Source organism: Augochlora pura, chromosome 8 (genome assembly GCF_028453695.1).
Source record: "Augochlora pura isolate Apur16 chromosome 8, APUR_v2.2.1, whole genome shotgun sequence".
NCBI classification, from domain to species: Eukaryota; Metazoa; Arthropoda; class Insecta; order Hymenoptera; family Halictidae; genus Augochlora; species Augochlora pura.
In genome coordinates this window covers 12,399,925-12,418,035 of record NC_135779.1, presented here as the reverse complement: position 1 = coordinate 12,418,035, position 18,111 = coordinate 12,399,925, and the positions used below count along the sequence as shown (strand labels likewise).

At 35.2% G+C, this 18,111-nt stretch overlaps 1 protein-coding gene across 4 annotated transcripts in view; it reads right to left on the bottom strand.

Moving 5' to 3' along the window:
* Sky (GTPase-activating protein skywalker) overlaps window positions 1–18,111 on the bottom strand; it is a 64,981-nt gene that overhangs the window by 5,524 nt on the left and 41,346 nt on the right. Inside the window, exons 2-9 of one of the 4 annotated variants that reach the window (XM_078189331.1) lie at window positions 6,325–6,797; window positions 4,881–5,069; window positions 4,550–4,674; window positions 3,549–3,695; window positions 2,703–2,837; window positions 2,403–2,621; window positions 1,921–1,950; window positions 964–1,050 (exon numbers count right to left, since the gene is read on the bottom strand). In XM_078189331.1, the coding sequence (XP_078045457.1) occupies window positions 964–1,050; window positions 1,921–1,950; window positions 2,403–2,621; window positions 2,703–2,837; window positions 3,549–3,695; window positions 4,550–4,674; window positions 4,881–5,069; window positions 6,325–6,691 (1,299 nt within the window). In that variant the 5' untranslated portion in view covers window positions 6,692–6,797. The remainder of the gene's footprint in view (window positions 1–963; window positions 1,051–1,920; window positions 1,951–2,402; window positions 2,622–2,702; window positions 2,838–3,548; window positions 3,696–4,549; window positions 4,675–4,880; window positions 5,070–6,324; window positions 6,798–18,111) is intronic. The other 3 variants (XM_078189333.1, XM_078189332.1, XM_078189334.1) reach the window with 3 other exon arrangements.

Here is an 18,111-nt window from a genome sequence, read left to right as displayed (position 1 = left end):
GCATGTATAAAATGATAAAAAACATTCTTCATGCAAAATGCGATAGCATCATACAATGTAAAAATGAACTGCTAAACTATATGTTGAACTTTCAATGAATCAAGATCGTGACTTAGGAAATTGATGATACAGTGCACATGATATAACGAAGGATCGGCTGATATTAAAAATATACATTGACATCTACAACTAAGTTGCACGCATCTCTAACAATGCTGGAAGTAGTTTAAAATCACTGGCATCGTTTCATTACTACTTGTTATTGGTACTACACACTGATCACATCACCAGAAAAATTAACCGACATTCGCATAAATATCACAATAACACAAATTAATAATGATTCGGTTCGCCGATGGAATTCTACGGTGTCGCCCATGAATGCGTAAAATAGAAAAAAAATAACGCATGCCAAGTTAATAGCAGGGGGTGAACAAACTCGTAGCTTAGGTACGTTTAGAGGAGCACGAAGCGGTGCATTGTTCTAAATCAATATAGTAAATCAAATAATACACCCATTCAGTTCAACGCATAAACTGCAAGGTACGGAACCTTAGACAATAAGAAGTGGCAACAGAAGTAACAACGATACCGTAACTACAAAGCTACAACAATAACTCAATCGAGAACCAGCCAACGGTGCTTGCACGTAGCTTCCAAATGGGAGACAATCAACGGTTCATTTACATCGGTCTGACCCATTTTGCAATTTAGAGGAACGTGTGAACGATTGCCACAGTTCGACCAACGTGACTCTATCGTACACGCGTTGGCTACCATCTTGGAGATAACAGCAGAGATGAGAACGACGTAGACAATACCCATAAATATATAACTTTAGAGTGGCTGTATGTACACCAATTAACGACAATATCGACATGCCACAGAGAGGCCACCAGCGTACTACAGAAAATTCTGCTACTGCGGTACTTTTTGTTTAATTGACGACCGGCAGGTACTTACATCAGGCATGTCTAGAATCTGGGAGCATATGCTTTGTATGGGATAAACGCCCATTGACAGAGCACGTGGTCCAGGACTGTGTGCACCCTACACCCATCACCATTAAATCCATCATCATTCCAGTAACGCAGCATGACACAAGACAACATAGAACCGTCAGTTATAATTGGTGTACGGCTGTGGCTCGTTTTTATCAACGAGAATGTATTAATACGAAAGATTGGTTAAAACCATCGGAAACACAGAGCGTACAAAGAAAGACGGCCAGCAATAATGTCAAGTTTTAATATCACTTGTGGCATCGTATATAACAGATGAATGTTCGATTCGCTATTAACCAGTGTGGCCAACAAATAACCTTGATAACAAAATCATGTATCGATATGCTAAGGAAGCATAAATAATAATCGGTACAAAATCAAAGGATGCGTCGCTGCAGCGCCTGTTTCGTCAGTTTCACAGCTGTTACAACGGGATTCATAAAGACAACACTGCGATAAACCAGAGTTTTTGAAGCAATACTCGTTTAAATGTTCTCAAGGGTTTTCCTCTAATCGCTTCCAAAGATCAACGAGACGTAATCGTCTGCCGTAGTTCACCAGTGAACGATCACCGTCTATATTCTGAACATCGACGTTTTTTTCGACAAAGTGTACACCCACGAGTCTACCTTTCTTAATTATCATTACGATTTTAATGTTTTACTTGCAGAACACTGAAAGCCAGTGAATACCTGATGAATAGATAATGAATCTTACAATAGAAGAGATCTTTGTTATTCTATTAAGTCGAAAGGCAGTAACTGCAAGTGGATAGACGGTAACAGCGATAAAGCTGGCACGATAAGTGTGACAAAGGGTGAGTATGAATGAATGTAAAACAGGTAGTAGTTCAGGAACATAGGGCAGAGCACATGAAACTAACAACACATTTCCCAAAAAGATAATTATACGATACCCTGTCTTTGTACGTGTCTTCACACTCTTTCTGAAAACAAAGTGAATAATTGAACAGCTTTCGCATTGTTCGCCTTTGGTTTACCCTAAGAAACTATGTTTATACGATGAACTTATCGTATCGTCTACGTTTATCATCTTACTGTAAACACTTTAGTGAGCTATTGATACTAAACCTTGAACGCCTGCGACACTTCTCGCAAACAAGAAAATAATCGTTCTGAACATTTAAATAATCCGTGAAAAATCGGCTGACATATATGTACGGGCATTGTAGTCTTATCAGCGTCGTCGTTAATATGCCAATGTAAAAAAATTATTGAAACCCTTGGACACAAGATTAACAGAGTAATTTATCAAATTCGATCGCAGGGGATTAGAATTCGTTTCATGTACGTGAGTCCGCCCGCAAGGATCGGTTTTTTCCGCAATTTTACCGATCCATGCTGTTTCTTGAAAAGTAGAGGAATACGGATAACGTACTTCTCGTATCGTGAGCGTGTGCGACATCATCTGAATGTTGACTTGGGACTGGCTCGTGGGCAGATTGTCCGTGGACCGGGATCGAGCCAACGATCTGGATCCCGTTAAAACGCTTCTACTTTTGAGAGCCATCTCTGTGCGCAAAAATACCCTTGATATGTATGCTGAGCTGAGTCCACGTATCCCAAATGCGGTACGCAAAAATTTGGCCGGGGTCACCTGCAAATACAAACGCGATTACGTCCTCATCTTCCGGTTCTCCGACGCCACCGTGCCGGACGTACCGATCGCTTTACTCACCGGTATCTGCCTGCAAAATTTCGACAACGCGGCGTCGATACCGTTCTTGGAAATTTCATTCATCCACTCAGAGTTTTGCAAGGATGAGTGCTTATAGAATAATAAAACTATAGCCATCGCTACTCGGTAAAAGACCTGAAATATAACCAGAAACAAAATACATGATTCATCGATAGAAATGAAAACGTGATTTAAATGCTGATCTTGTACTTAAAACTTTCAGTTAATATTCATCCAGTCTTGTTTTACACTTCGTCCAAATGTGATACATGCAACTCATATTTGAAACAACGATATAAAATGAACGAGCAAGATTAATTTTAACAATTATCTATTTTTATAACCAAGATATGCGTCTGTAAACAACTTTTTATTTTCGTAAGTTGTTTTATAAAATATAAATGCTGTGAAAAAATCTCTATATATTGAATAACTTTTTAAGGTCAAAATAATTTTAAAACGAACTATTGATTATGATTAGCATAGATGTTTCCTTGTATTTTACAAATCTACAGATACCACAGTTTATTTATAAAATAAGCAAACATAAAAGTGCTAAGCGAAAAGTTATAAAATAAAATAATGTAAGCAATAAATATATTTTTGTATTTTTCTGAATGCCCTAAAAATTGATTCGGCATTGGCATGCGGTCAACACTTGAATTCTACATTCATACTATTCCTGGAAGAGCATTTCACATTGTACATACATATGTATATACATATATGTAGATTCTGCTACATATTCTTGAACAGGAGCCAAAATTTTTCAACACGCCCACAAGAAGATGCAATAAAAATCAGAACGCTTTGAATTATATTACTCAGCGCTCCGCGAATACAGACCTTAATGCCCTCGTGTAGGAAACAGTCCATAACCCTGACTAGATGTTGGAATGGAAGAAGCTGTAATATCCACCAGATCCAATCCATGTAAATTCTCTCTGCTCTTGATCCTGAACAATGCCTTGCTAAATGTACCGCAGCCGATTTCTGCAATAGAAAGCGCAAGTAAGAATTACATCTCTCGACGCTGCGATTTTCCAGAGCTCCGACACTCTCGCTTTCATGTTCTGGCAACGCATATTTCACTTATCTAAGACTTTCATCGATATCTGAAGAATTTCTACCGGTATTTCATCGAAGCTAAACATCTGTTAGTCTAAGCTAATCTATACAGAACAATTTTTAACGATGTGTGAATTAGAGCGTGTTACATCTTGAATGTAACTGAAATTTAAAAATGAAAGTGGAGATAAAAGTTGAGCAATGTAAGGATGTATTTTCTCACAAGATTACCTTTCTTGTACTGGAATCGATGGAAAGTCCTTTATAGAAATAAATGAACGAAGGTTGTTTATTTTTAATCTTACAAGGTGTTGATTTTTTCAAATATCTTAATATTTTCATACGCACAATATGCTAAAGTATTATAAGATTTGCATTTAATTAAGCTTTCTAAAAATTGCAAGGAAATACTAGTGCATACAAAGCGTGGTAAGAGTATATTTGATAACCATAATATATAAATAAAATATTGCTTTATTGACCGAAGATTTTAGCAGTAAAGAATTTCTCGAGAAGCAAAACAAAATTGATCTGACAAAGATCAACCTCTATAGTCTCTAAGTAATGAGTAAAAGCATAATATGGTTCCAACCGGCTAGCCCCTATCTGTCGGAGCGCTATGCGCTCTTTACCTTCAGACACAGAGGTATAGTTAAGAAAATGTGGAACATTCTTCGCGCATACGATACATGCACTAGGAAATGGGAATGATTTCAAACGAAACATATTCACGTAGCCGAATGACGTGACTCATCTGTTCGGGGTAATAACAGACGTACCACGTGCTTTTTGGTGATTTGCTCAACCGTCTTCCAGGTAACTTCGTACAGAAGCTTCGTTTGCGTAATAAACATCTTGTCCTTAGCAGCAACCAGACTGGCCATACAATGATAACACTCCTCCTCTGTAAGAAAACGTATTTTGTGAGTATCCCGATTTCGAGCTATTAATAACTGGGAGCAAATCCAACCGCGTGTCTACATCTTTATTTATGCGATCGACCGAAGGAACCGGCGTACGGCACGCGATGTGAATTTCCATTGTGCCGCGGAGCGGGAGGAGGGGGTGAAAGAAGTGTCCCATCTGGACAACCTGTTTATTTGCACCCACCTGGCATGAAGTGAAGAAGAAGCGCCGTGATCGGGTATAGCGAAGGACTGTAGGTGATGTCGGGACAAGCGTATCCCAGGACAGATACAACTCTGTCCGCGACACTCCTGCCCTTTCTTGTCAGATTGTACGACAGACAATGAGTGCTATCCACGAACGGTGGTAACATGATTGATTTTTCCGGCAGCTCTGCAAACATATAGAATTCTGATCGTCAGCTCTCAGACAAATACACCGCCGAGAATAATTAGATTCGTCTGTTCAGAGAACTGTGACACTGCGCATAGAGCTTCGCTTTGTCGAGTCGGGTGGTACAAAGTGAGGGTACTTTGATGCTAGGACTCCGGGTTTTGTGCATTTAGGAGTTACGTCGATAGTATTTGACACTGTGACAGCTTATGCAAATTTTTGTAGGAACAGATCAAACGAATTAGAGTTGAATAGATGGACGTTTAACCCTAGCGAGCTTAGGGAAGGGTTAAATAGTGTCCACAAAATTTGAAACATGTTGTTTTGTTCTAGCAATGCTTTTCTATAAATTGTTTGCACTTTATTTGTATATTAACGGATATCAAAATGCATTATTTAAATATTATCGTGTAAATAATTATGCCTCGAACAGAAAAAGTAATATTTATAGCACTTTTCATACATGAATACAAAATGATCCTCCCTTAAGCAACCATTAAACCTTCTAATATTTTAATCGTTCTAGAGTAAATGATTGGAGAATCTGAAAATATATTGTTCTTTTTCATACATATGTTGTACACATCCTGCACAGCTCGCGACTATGCGGAATTTATTTATAATTGCGTCTAATTAAAGCATCAGATCGTCAGAAAATAAAATTCTTGTATTCATATTTCAGATTTACTCTCTGCACTTTCTAATACCTAAGACAGTATGAATGCATCATAAATGTTTTATAGAAGGCATTATTGGATGGACCAACATGAAGAATTACGAACTCAATGCATCATGTGTACAAATTATGAGCACATAGTAACTGAAAATTTTGTAAAAACAAAAATATGTATACAATTCTTACATATAACAGAGATATTTGTCAGAGAACCATACGACTTTAATTCTGTCGATGCCCCAAAACCGACTTATCTTCATAACTCGTATTATATTCGATGAAGTTATCTCCTGACCTTATTTCTTTATTGTGCATTCATGGTTCACGCAAGTTTTTAAAATACAAACAAACATGCATATTACCAAAAGCTGATTGCATTATTATTCTACATTTATCGTACGGCATTTTCTAGTTGGTGTAAGAAATCCTTCCCTCCTTCAGGTTTTTATAAAAAAGATCATAGAAATGAAAGTTTGCACAAAGGTTCGCAGTCTGCTTATCAGAATATTTGTAGAAAGAAATATAAAACAGTGGGAGAAAGGAGCATAGCACCGGCTTCTACTAAACACTAAATCGCACCTGTAGTCCCAAAAACTTGATTGACCATGTCCCAATAGAAGCCGTCCAGCATGTTCTTGCCGTGTGCATGTTGGTTGCAAAGAGTCGGCCAGAGCTGTGTCCTAATTCCGTTGTTCAATGGCCACGCGTTCTCCCTTATGACCAGCTTTACCTCCCTCTTTCTGTTAGCTTGTAGGAGTGCATTGACCTCGTTGAAGGTCTTTAGCGCTTGTTTCTTGCTGGTGGGCGACTCTGGCTGTATGACGATGTTCGTCGTGTCGACGTGCGGTGGAAACGCGTCATCGATATCGACGTTTGCCTCCTCCTCGAGCACCGACATCATATTCGGCAGGTTGTCCATCGAGGAGGGTGTCTCTGTGACTAACATCGCAGGAGGCGAGATTACGGCGCGAGATTCCTCTTCATTGTGCCGTTTGCCCTTACCTCAGGAGCCATCACATTTACGTCATATCCTGGGAGGTTTCAATTTTCATCTGTAACAGAACAATGATAACTGTGAGTAAATACTGAACGTAGCTCAGTCGCAGTTGTTTGGACATTGCAGGATAGGTGGCTGGTATTTTTACTGAAGTGAAATTGTGCTCGACTTGCGTTTATCAGTGGAACAACTAAACACGTTGAAATGACGGATTTTAAATTATAATATAGTGGTAGAGACAGCTTTTTAAGACGGCGACAAAATGGAATGCTAATTTATAGCCAAAAAGGTTCCGCAGTGTTATAGAGGGTTAATAAATTCTTTGTACTAAATTAGAATTTCACTGCTTTAAGATAAATGTTAAGTTACTAGTATGTTTCGAAACAGCTACTTCAGTTCTGATCATTAGTTTCTGTTAAAATAGTGAAATGTATTATTAAGTTATTAAGTATGAAATGCATAAATGTTCTAGTACAATTATAAAGTAAGCATTTCGTACTTAATGACCTAACAATTAAAAGTTTAAAATTCTACAAAATGCATATACTATGAAAGAATCTTAAAAAGTATTCAAAGGATGATGCGTACTCTGCTGATAACGTTAACCAGCAGGTACTTTCGCTGTAGGGGGGCAGATTTAAGTAACAGTTTTAAGGAAAATAAAAGGGGGATATAGTTTCGAACATAACAAAATGTAATAAAATATTTGGTATATTTTATTTCATTATCAAATTTTATTTCATTATCTTAATGTCAAAGCGGTAATAGTGTCAGGATTACGGATGTAAATATTACGCGTGGGTAGAAATCTATCCTGCAAAAAGTGCTTCAGGTTTAATTATACTTCATTGTCGATGTTTTCGCGCAAAATTGGCTGCTGTTGGCGATAATCGAGCTACCAAAAATGCATTAACTAAAATCGACGGGCGACAGATCACATGTACGGCGCGTGCACGTATTATCAGCAATTTTGTCCAATCACGGCGATTGTTTACCATTCCAAAAATCTTCCGTAAACATTCCCATAATAACTGTAACCGCTGTCAATCGTATCATCCGTTTAGACTACGATACATTTAATAGCAGCTGGTCCGGGCGCAAAAGAAACGGGGGAATAAAGGCAACGAGGGAGAAATTATCTGAGCCAACGCATTTCTCGCGATACCACCTAATTACGTAGTTTTCGTTGACGTCGATTTCTTGCGGCACGTTGGTAACTTTACAACTGAAATCATTTGTCTTCTGTAAGGATGCCAGCATATACGTGGCTCGCGGGCGAACGTCGTTTCTGCATTCGAACGACGATCGTGTAGTTTTCTCATTCGTTCAACTAACCCAGACATCAGGTGACAATTGTTTACTATCTAATGCTTTAAATCACTTTGATGCAACTTTAGTCATAGGAATAAATCAGTTTACAGTACCTCTGCTCTCAATGCTTTATCCACGAGTGAATTCACAATTGTAACATCATCGTAACGCGACGAGTGTATTTATGAAAAACAGCTGACGCGTTAAGTAAATAAATGTAAAGAAGATAAAACATTTCAGCAATTTACACACTTTTCAAGGAGATTACAACAGCTGATTGGTTATCAGCTGATTTTGTAACTTCTCTTTCATTTGATCAATCATAATTGAAATTCTAGAGAAAACTGGCAGAAAATGCAAAAGTGTATTCATACTAGAAAAATGTTTGTATAAGAATTCAGTTGATAAATGTTTTCATTCAAGCATATATTGCAATAGAAATTGTACAAAGTTTTAATAAATTCAATCTTGTCGTTATTATAAAAACCATTAAATGCGGAATAATGCCATTGTCAACTCATTGTATTATAACAAAGATTTTACACATAACCTAACAAAACATAAAAGTTAGACAAGTCTTTTAAATCGAAATAAAATCGTACTCTTCCGTTGCCAATATTTAAACATTGAAATCAACAATGGCGAACAATAAATTACCTGTTTCGTATAGGAATTTATTAGTAACAAACAAGTGTTTCTCATCGTAACTGTAAAAGAAAATGTACTACTACAGGAATTAAAAAACTAACAAATAGTGAATCGAAAAGTGTAAGAACAATGCTAATTGGTGCAATAAATAAATGTAATTGTAAAACACTGAAATTGTACCAAATATTTTTGTCTATTCAATTATTACCATGATCACGGACAATCAAGTGGTTCACTCTGACTTATCATCGTTTTAAATTAAATCGGTTCCATTTACTCGGATTTGTATATAATCTTTTTTATTGACCCCAGGATATATTGTGCTGCTATATATTCTTATCTATCTCACTAAAGCACTTAATTACCAACGATCAACGTTTTGAAACTCTTTTAGCTCTGTAGATGAAAAACGATTACTGTAATAAATAGACAGCGGATTTGATGCAGTCATGAGAAAAATGAGCATATGAAACATAAAATCAATGAAAATGGTTAAAGATTTTAAGAAAATATATTATTTTCAACTTACTAAATTTTTTTACATAGGAAATATATTTTTATTCGACTTTCGTTTATTCCAATCGAGATAGACAATTTTTATTTTGCAGTAATATATGTTGTCTAGTAATAAGGACTCTAGTAAAGATTTTTTAAATAGTAAATAATACAAATAGTGGCGAGAAAGATGAAGATTATTAATGTCTGATTTGTACACAATCGCACAGTACGCAACAACTTCACACAAAATGATAATACTTCATTAATGAAACACACAATATCAACTTCGCATTGTGTACATTTTGAAGAATGCACCTAAAATATTTTTCTATTTACTACAATTATGACAATAACTGATACGTTAGAAATTCTATTGTCTGTGATTTCCTATGCAATGATGCAACCAACAGGGAAAGTTATAACAATTTCTCCGTTTCTCTTTTTTTATTAATAACCAGGATATTACTCGACATACAGCGAAACTGCCGTGACTCAATAATGTTAGATAAAGCAAGGAATGGGGGTACAATCGAATTCTCGGTTCATATTCCATATTATTGTTCCCCACACAATAAGTAGATTGTGGACCTGTATGTATTTGTGGTACTAACATATTTTGGAAATACAAGAAAACAAGTATCATTAACAGACATTAATGACATTTCTATAACCAAAATATCTCTGTTTGTAACTAAATTAAATTTGTTTCTCAACCTGGTTTTTATGAAATAGTATATGAGAATTTGAATTTGCAAAAAGATCCGCAGTCTAAAAATAAGAGTTACAATGTTGCGCCAATGTTTGACGTTATTAGACAGTTCTATCGCATGTTTTCGCATTTCGAAACAAATTATGAAATATAATATTATCATTTTGTCTTTGCTCCTTTCATTTCCTTCGTTATGTAATACCATCACTATACAGGCAAAAAGTCATAAGACCTTGTGTTATAATTTAAAAAGTTCTGAGTTCCAGTGTAATCTTAGTGAATTGACCATTTTATACTGTAAGAATTGAATAATTTCTTCAAAGATAGACTCTTACTTTCTGATCTTGTTCAATTGAAAAAAAAAAGCTAATTAAGATCTCTAGCGAGGCTTACAACCTGTTTTTGTTATCTGACATCTTGCTAGCTGGTAAAATACATTAGTTCTTGTTATGTTTTCCAAGTAACTGTTATTACTACCACTGGTTTTCGATAAATTACTTTAATATTGTCTAAAATTAAAAGTACTCGGTGTTTACAAGCTAAATATTGTATACTATGTAATCATTAATAATCAAATATTTCGTAAATCAATTGCATTCTAAAATTGTGCATTCTATAGATTGTCGTGGTCTAAATTCGCGGTGAAAAAGTATTACAGTTTTATAAAACCTTGTACCATTTTTATATTCAAAGAAAACTAAATGTACCATTTACCTAATTTTAAAATTATAATTTAAATCCTATTTCCAAGTATATGGTACAAAAGTGTATACATATATATATACATAGTATAGATGTATATATAATAACGATCAAAATAATTTATTATAAAATGATTTATTATAAACGATACGAAAACATTTTGCATTATTGTTAACTATTCACGCGTTAAGATGTTCTGTGGAACATTTACCACTTAACGAACTTAGTAATTTTGGCACTTACAGTGTTTATCAACAGGGATCTCTAATAAACTAAAATTCATGGAAGCAAAAAGTGGTACCAATGGAAGCGGCTTTCATGGTATGACCAATGGTTAGGAACTGTGACATCGATCTTCGATTTACGCGGGAGCGTCGATCAGACAATGACCTCGACGACGTGTTTCTAAAGGAAGCAGCCAGCAGGAGACAATGGATATATAATATCGCCTATAATTAGCTACGTAAAAGCTGTCGCTAATAATAAGCAAACCAGCCAGATGCAAAACTGTGAGTGGCGGCGATCACAGTGTACTTAACGGTTATTAATAAAATGCACCAGTTATCTTGCGGTCATAAACACGTTTAATACTTATCAACACACCATGTGCGACTCGGGAACAGTACTGTACACACAATCCGTAGATAGACTGCTCAACAGATAAAGCATGTACGACAACGCCCGCCGTGCCGTGGAGGCTGCAAGGCAAACAGAATTCCCTTATCACCGCGCGAAATTAACACAAATCGGTAATCTTGAGAACAAGCCTACCGCGCGCAGCACTGCGCAGATTCTTAAAATAAGTTCGCTTTTTTCTTCTACAATACATATTTAAATTACTGGGTGATTATTTAAACGGTATCCGTAAGAATTAATTTTGTATCTCTAATTGCAAAAGATATTTTTATTGAAATTGTGCACAGCAGAGGATACTTTACTATATCAAGATTAGCTCAAACGACTTTAATTTTGTTAAGCTGATAGCTAGGTTAGTTGTATTAGTTTTACAATTTTTAATTTATCATTTTCTTGGCAACTTTTGTTTCATAAAAGTTCCTATATTTCCAAAAATTGTAGTGCATATTTTTGTTTGTTTTAATAAAGTAAGATAAATTCGTGAAGATGTGAGAATTTTAAGTATTGTTTTTTAGTCTAATTATAGTTTAAACCAAAGTTGGGCATTGTTCAAATTTTATTCGAATAAAGTTTCGAAAAAATCTTAAAATATATCCCCGACTCTTCCGTTTACATTGTCTCAGTAAATTCAGGAGTTCCTTTTAACAATTTTGGTTTTATAAAATTTGATTGGAAATGTGCGAAGAATTTATTCGAAATATTATAAGAATCATATTTTATTCGAAGAATTCTAATATTGTTTGAATAAAATTTTATTTGCATGATGTCGAACTCTGATTTCAGCTGAAAGTTTGAATTTTTCTCCAAAATTGATTTGTTCGAAAACTGCACATAGGAATTAAAAGGGAGTTGCACATTCCTGTTCACAATCGAATCACTGCGTATAATCTTAAACATGAGTAATGCCTGGCGGAGAAAACTTCAGGAATTCCCATCCACTATCATTGCGAGATTTATAGCTCCGACTAACACAGAAAAGTGCACTGAAAGGACTATTATACTCGAGCGACTTACTGGCGACGTTTGCACAAACCCGACATTACGCACGGATCTCAAATCGATGTGAAGGCAAGAAGACAACTACATATTATTGCACGAGTTTGATAGAGAGCAGTTGAAACTATGTGACATGAATATTTACCCTTTTGTCATTATTTTTATGGAAGGAGTGCGAACAGTCTTCGAAGTTCAAGTAGGAATTCCATGTCTTTGAAACTCATGAATGTTAGATTTTTACATTAATTATGTGCTGTACTATAACACTGTAAAATCTATGTAACACGAACAGCGAAAAAATAATATACTTTGACATAGTACCAGAAACTACACCATATCCAGCGTAGTATGTAGTTAAAATTATAGTTTTGATAATTGTTACAAATGTCATGTACAACAGCATTAAAACAGAAATGTATTTCGAATTAATTACGATAATACCATTACGACATTTGATAAAATAGATAAATTATATTCTGGCACTACGCTGTAATTTGAAATATTGTTAATTCCACTGCATTCAACTATAAATTATAAATTGTTTTCATACAATTAATTACAAAAGCCATTTTCTCACTCACGATTGTTGACACTTATATATAACTTGATTTCGAACGGTATTTTCCTGTTTGTTTTCACCTTTCAGAAATCAAGATAAACGTTAATCACATCTGAAAGACTCTAGTTTCAATATTTATAAGAACTACGTCTAGTGCCACACAATGAATGTTCTTCAGCAAATATTTGTTCAGGGTAACGAAGCAATCTGTGATCCTATTTCCCGACACATGATAGGTGTATCTGAAAATTCATGGTTGCAGCATCTATTGCACGTGTTTCGTATACTGAACTTGACATCAATTTCATGTAAATATTTCTAAAAAGAAATATCTTTTAATAATATTAATAAACATATATTACATACTGCTTTGAACAGTGCTTTGCATATGAAAGTTTAACAAACTTGACATCAATTTAGTGCCCACTTAAAACTAATGATTGATTTCCGAAAAAATTATTTTGTCACGTATTAAAAATAAGAGGTAAGTAAGGTGAAAGTAAAAACGGCCCATACGTTTTGATTTATAAAAGTAAGAAGATATGATATAATAAACTAAAATAAAGAAATGTTTTGAATCATTTCGCATTAAAGGAGCCATTATAATTTCTATCATTGACCGATGTTGGTAGGTTTAGTTTTAAACAGATATGTATATAATAAAAATAGAGTAGACATAAAAAATATATACATATTTTTTAATTTATTTTACTATACTACTACGGGGAATATGATATCATAAATTCATATTTCATCACCAGTTACAATGCATTTGACGAATGTAGAGAAATAGAAATCTTCAGAAGTTACTATTTCAATTAATAATTTTCTTTACAATGACATAAATAATTATTTTGATTACCAAGCACTTATCTCTATAACGTCGGATAAATCTTGAGATACTATTTCATATGAAAAAGAATATTTCATGAACTACTTCCAATACTGTTTCAAATATTTATAACCAGGTCTGGTTCATGATCTCGTAAGAATCTTTTTCGGGCCTCGACGGGGAGAACACCACGTCCGGTGTCGGTCGATTAAATAATAAGGGTACGGTGCAAAGTGTGCTGCATGAAATCAGAAGTATGTATCTATTAATAGCAGGGTGCGGCGACAGCCCTGTCGCCAAGAGAATCGGCTCGATTCTCGCCGATGACTCCGCGATCTCGGAGATCCCGATCTTCGACGCGCGATCCACCCCTCGCCGGGACTCTCGCACACCGTTGCCACGGATAGATAAATATTATTGCAGCTCTTGAGCGCGCGGAGCACTCGATAGTGTAAATATATCTCATCGAAGGCGATGGCGAACACGCGAACTGTACGGCAACGTGCCATTGTCGAATTCGTAAAGCAAACAAAGATCACGGCGAAACCGGCGCGGCAAGCGACAAATTTGCATAATTCTATTAACGCGTGTGCACCTCCGTTGGATCGACCACGCGATCCGCGGCCGCTGCAGTTCTGCCTTCGATCCGATCTACCTCGGCGCAATCGACGCCGCTGATCTAACCGTTTAATTAGTTCAATTACGCAGTGGTTGTTTCGCGACTCGTTATTGTTGCCTCGTTCTTCCGTGCACCGATTCCTACCGAATTCTTCCTCGCGAATCTGCGTACAGTGATCGTTCATTGAGACCCCTGCTCGCGGAGATTTCATTTCAAACATTTCGTTGATCAATAATTGATTCATCGTATTACTGAGATTGCTGACGGAGTATCGATGGACTGGTTATTGTCGTAATAAAACGTGCATTATAGGACCATAGGGGTTTTGATAAATCCTTTGAAAACAGACTTCTGGATAGTAATAAAACATTATCCGCACTAAATTTTATGGGTTTTAATGACAGATAAACAAACGTTTTTCTTTTAATTTTTCTCGCGTTCGCTGTCATTAGAAATTTCTGGTAGTTTGCAAGTATTTTCGTTTTCTTTTTTTATTTTATTTCAAGAAGGGCATTTAGTTGAAATCCAAGAACTAATAAGTTTTCAGATATAATAATTAAAATACATATTTGTACAGAATTTGTTACGTTGAATCGAATTATGTGGAAATCAATTCTTCAGCTTCCACTTCCCCTTACAAAAAATTATGTTTTTGTGAAAATATTATTGATTTGAAAATTAATGCCGACAGTTAATGTTAAAAATAAAATAACTGGAATGAAAATGAAGTTTCTAAACTGTAATTGTTACTCTGGTTTCTACGAAGAAAATTCTGTATAAATCTTTTAACTAATTTCATCGTAATTTAATTGTATGGAAATCGGTATTACGAATTACAATGAGATTGAATTTTAATCTAATTGAATTACTTTCTAATTACAATACCACGAGTAATTCAATTGTAATTCTCCACATCTCTGACCGACGCCAGTTTCAGTAACCACGGTCTTTCAAGGAGTTACTGTTTTATTTCCAATCAGGAAATTTTTCAATTCAGCTTTAACCTTTAAAGTATAACTTTTTATTGAACAAATTCAATAATTACGTTACATACACTATAGTATCCAATTCAAACTCTTTAAAGTATAAATTGCTAGGTAAAACCGCCAGCATTCTCATTCAAACTTAATGCAGACGAACATTCGAGCGATCGTCTTAAGAACTCAAATAAGTAGATAATAGCCTACTTATAAAGTATCTACGTCTAACACTCCATTAGAGGATCTCAATATGTAGCACAATGAAATATTAATCAGTCTTTCGAATGTCGATAGAACGGTCTGTACGAAGACATCGTTGTTTAGTGGCGCCGTAATTTGCGTGCACGCGCGGCAATACCAATTAGTATCAGAAAAGGAAAACGTGGACAGTTCGTTAAACATCCAGCGAGAAATTTCTCGTGGCAATTGTCCGAGTGCCAAATATGCGCACGCGGCTCGCTAATATCATCGTAGCCTTGATTCCAACGATCCACCGGAGTTATCATCTCATTCTCTTCCTCGGATCTTCTTGAATAATTCATGTGCTCGCCAAACGCGTGATTCCGCGCGGAATGGTCGGCAGATATTGCGATTCTGCTTCCCAGGAACGGGGACATGGTTAAAAAAAGGCACCTGTCGCTACTCGATCGATTTTGCCATAACTTGTTCTCGAGAAGTTCAGCTGGGCATTTGCTAAATTATTCTTGACTGAAATTCAAAGTGCACGCTTAATATGTTGGGGACACAGCTACTGACGAAAGTTAAGGAACCTTAACATCGGTGATAGGCATTTTTCGAATAAAATTTTGTTCCGGTAATATTTCGAGGAAGTTCTCAGAATATCCCGAATGAAATTTTATTCGTACACTGCAAATAAATCGTTTAAATATTTCGGATGATATTTTATTTGAAATATTGACTGAAATAATAAGTCATCCTTCATACATAATTTTGGTCCACTTTATAAATATCGAATACAATATTATTCGAAATGTTTGAATACAATCTTTCTTTATTCTTCGTTGGTAATGAAGAAGTTATAAAAATACAAAACAAGAAATAAAGAAATAAAATAGTAATAAGAAATGATTGAAAATGAAGAGTTTCATTGGTATAATACAAATTTTAAATTAAAGATCGTTATGCGTAGTCGGTAAGATATATACTTCCGTACAAACTAGAATACAATATTGTTCGAACAATCGAAGATATTATTAATTTCAAAAGAATACGACACTACAATGTATACATATGTTTCAAAAAAAAAAAGTATTGTAATAAAGATGTACTGATAAATACCGTGAATTTTCTCTAGTATTTTTAGAACGTGAAATACTACACTTACAATCAAAACCATTAGTAATTAAAAAAGTTAGTAATTAGTAATTTTAAATTTAAATTTAAATAAAAAATTAGTAATTTTTATAAAACCTATAAAGGAAATTCATATTACTTACAAAATGATTTATTATTTAAGGAACATAACAAACTTTCGAATTAACGTATTAAAGCAATGACTTTAGAAAAGTATTTTAGAAAAGACTTTAGGAAAGTAATCGCAATAAGTATATGAAGTCTAGTATTAAAATTGTAATAAACTTTATGTACATTTATATAACATCTGTGTAAAGAACTTTATTGAGAACGACTGCCAGGATAAGAAGAATTCTAAACAGAATCGAAGTAAACCAAACACTGTATGCTTCCGACGCTCAGAAGTGTGAATGAAGAAGTGGAACAGATATTTGAACCGAAATGTTTTTCTCGAAAATATACGGAAATGGTAGAGATATTCCAACAGCGTGAATAACGATGCAGGCTACCGCCTAAACGCAATCTGGAGTACTGTGCTTCCACCTTTTTAATTGCCCATCTGATCAATTAAAAAGTCTGTGGTACACAGGCAGTGATCTGTGAGTATGTTGCTTTAAATAGACGAGCATCATCATCAGACGCACATCAGTATCAGCATGTTAACAGGCCTCTGATGAAGCTTGTTGGGACGTTAGTGAAGCGTTTCGAACATATTTCAAGGCGAAACGACGAACACTTTCAGTTTTGAGTAATTGCAAACCGTGACACGCAAATCTCGAGGCGTTTAATGTTCAAGAAAACTGAATTTTGAAAATTTTCTTCGCCGAAATCGTGAGACTTTATTTAAGGAGGAATAGTTTTGCCAGCACTCGAATATTTTTCGTTTCGAAGTATTTGTCAATTATAAAGTTGTGGCTGACCTTCCCAAGGTCTTCTTAAAAAGAGACGACTAAAAGATCGGCCTAACTAACGTTCATATTGTTATCTATGATACCGTCGTCGAGGACACGTCAGAGTGCGGTCACAATTAAAATTCTAGAAAGTGATTTAAATGAATGAAAAGTTTTTAAGAATTTCACTTATCTTATTGAGAATTTAATATCTCTTACTTTTGATTTGATAAACGGATCAAGACAAATGATCGACAGCACTTCAGAGTGCTCAACCGACATAGAAATTTTGTACCTTCCAGAAACTCGAGTGGCCCAAATGATTTTTTTTGTACAACACCAAGTCTGGCCTGTTTCAGATTAAATCTACACTAGCCTTGAATATGACCCAACCGATAGCAGTATCATTCTTCCTAATAATAAGTATCAAATGATCATTTTCGATAAAGACACTGACTGATCGTGATAAATCCAATCTGATTAAGCTTTATGCGGTACAAACTGGAAACAAGACTAACAGTCATCTACGTGTAATAGAAATTCTATTGTTCGAATGAATGGAAATACATTTTTAAGATATAAAATACACAGTTCTAATCAGATTCTATAAATTACACGTTTTTCATTTAATTGTTGTGTCTAAATATACAAAAATGCAGAGATTACAAATGTATA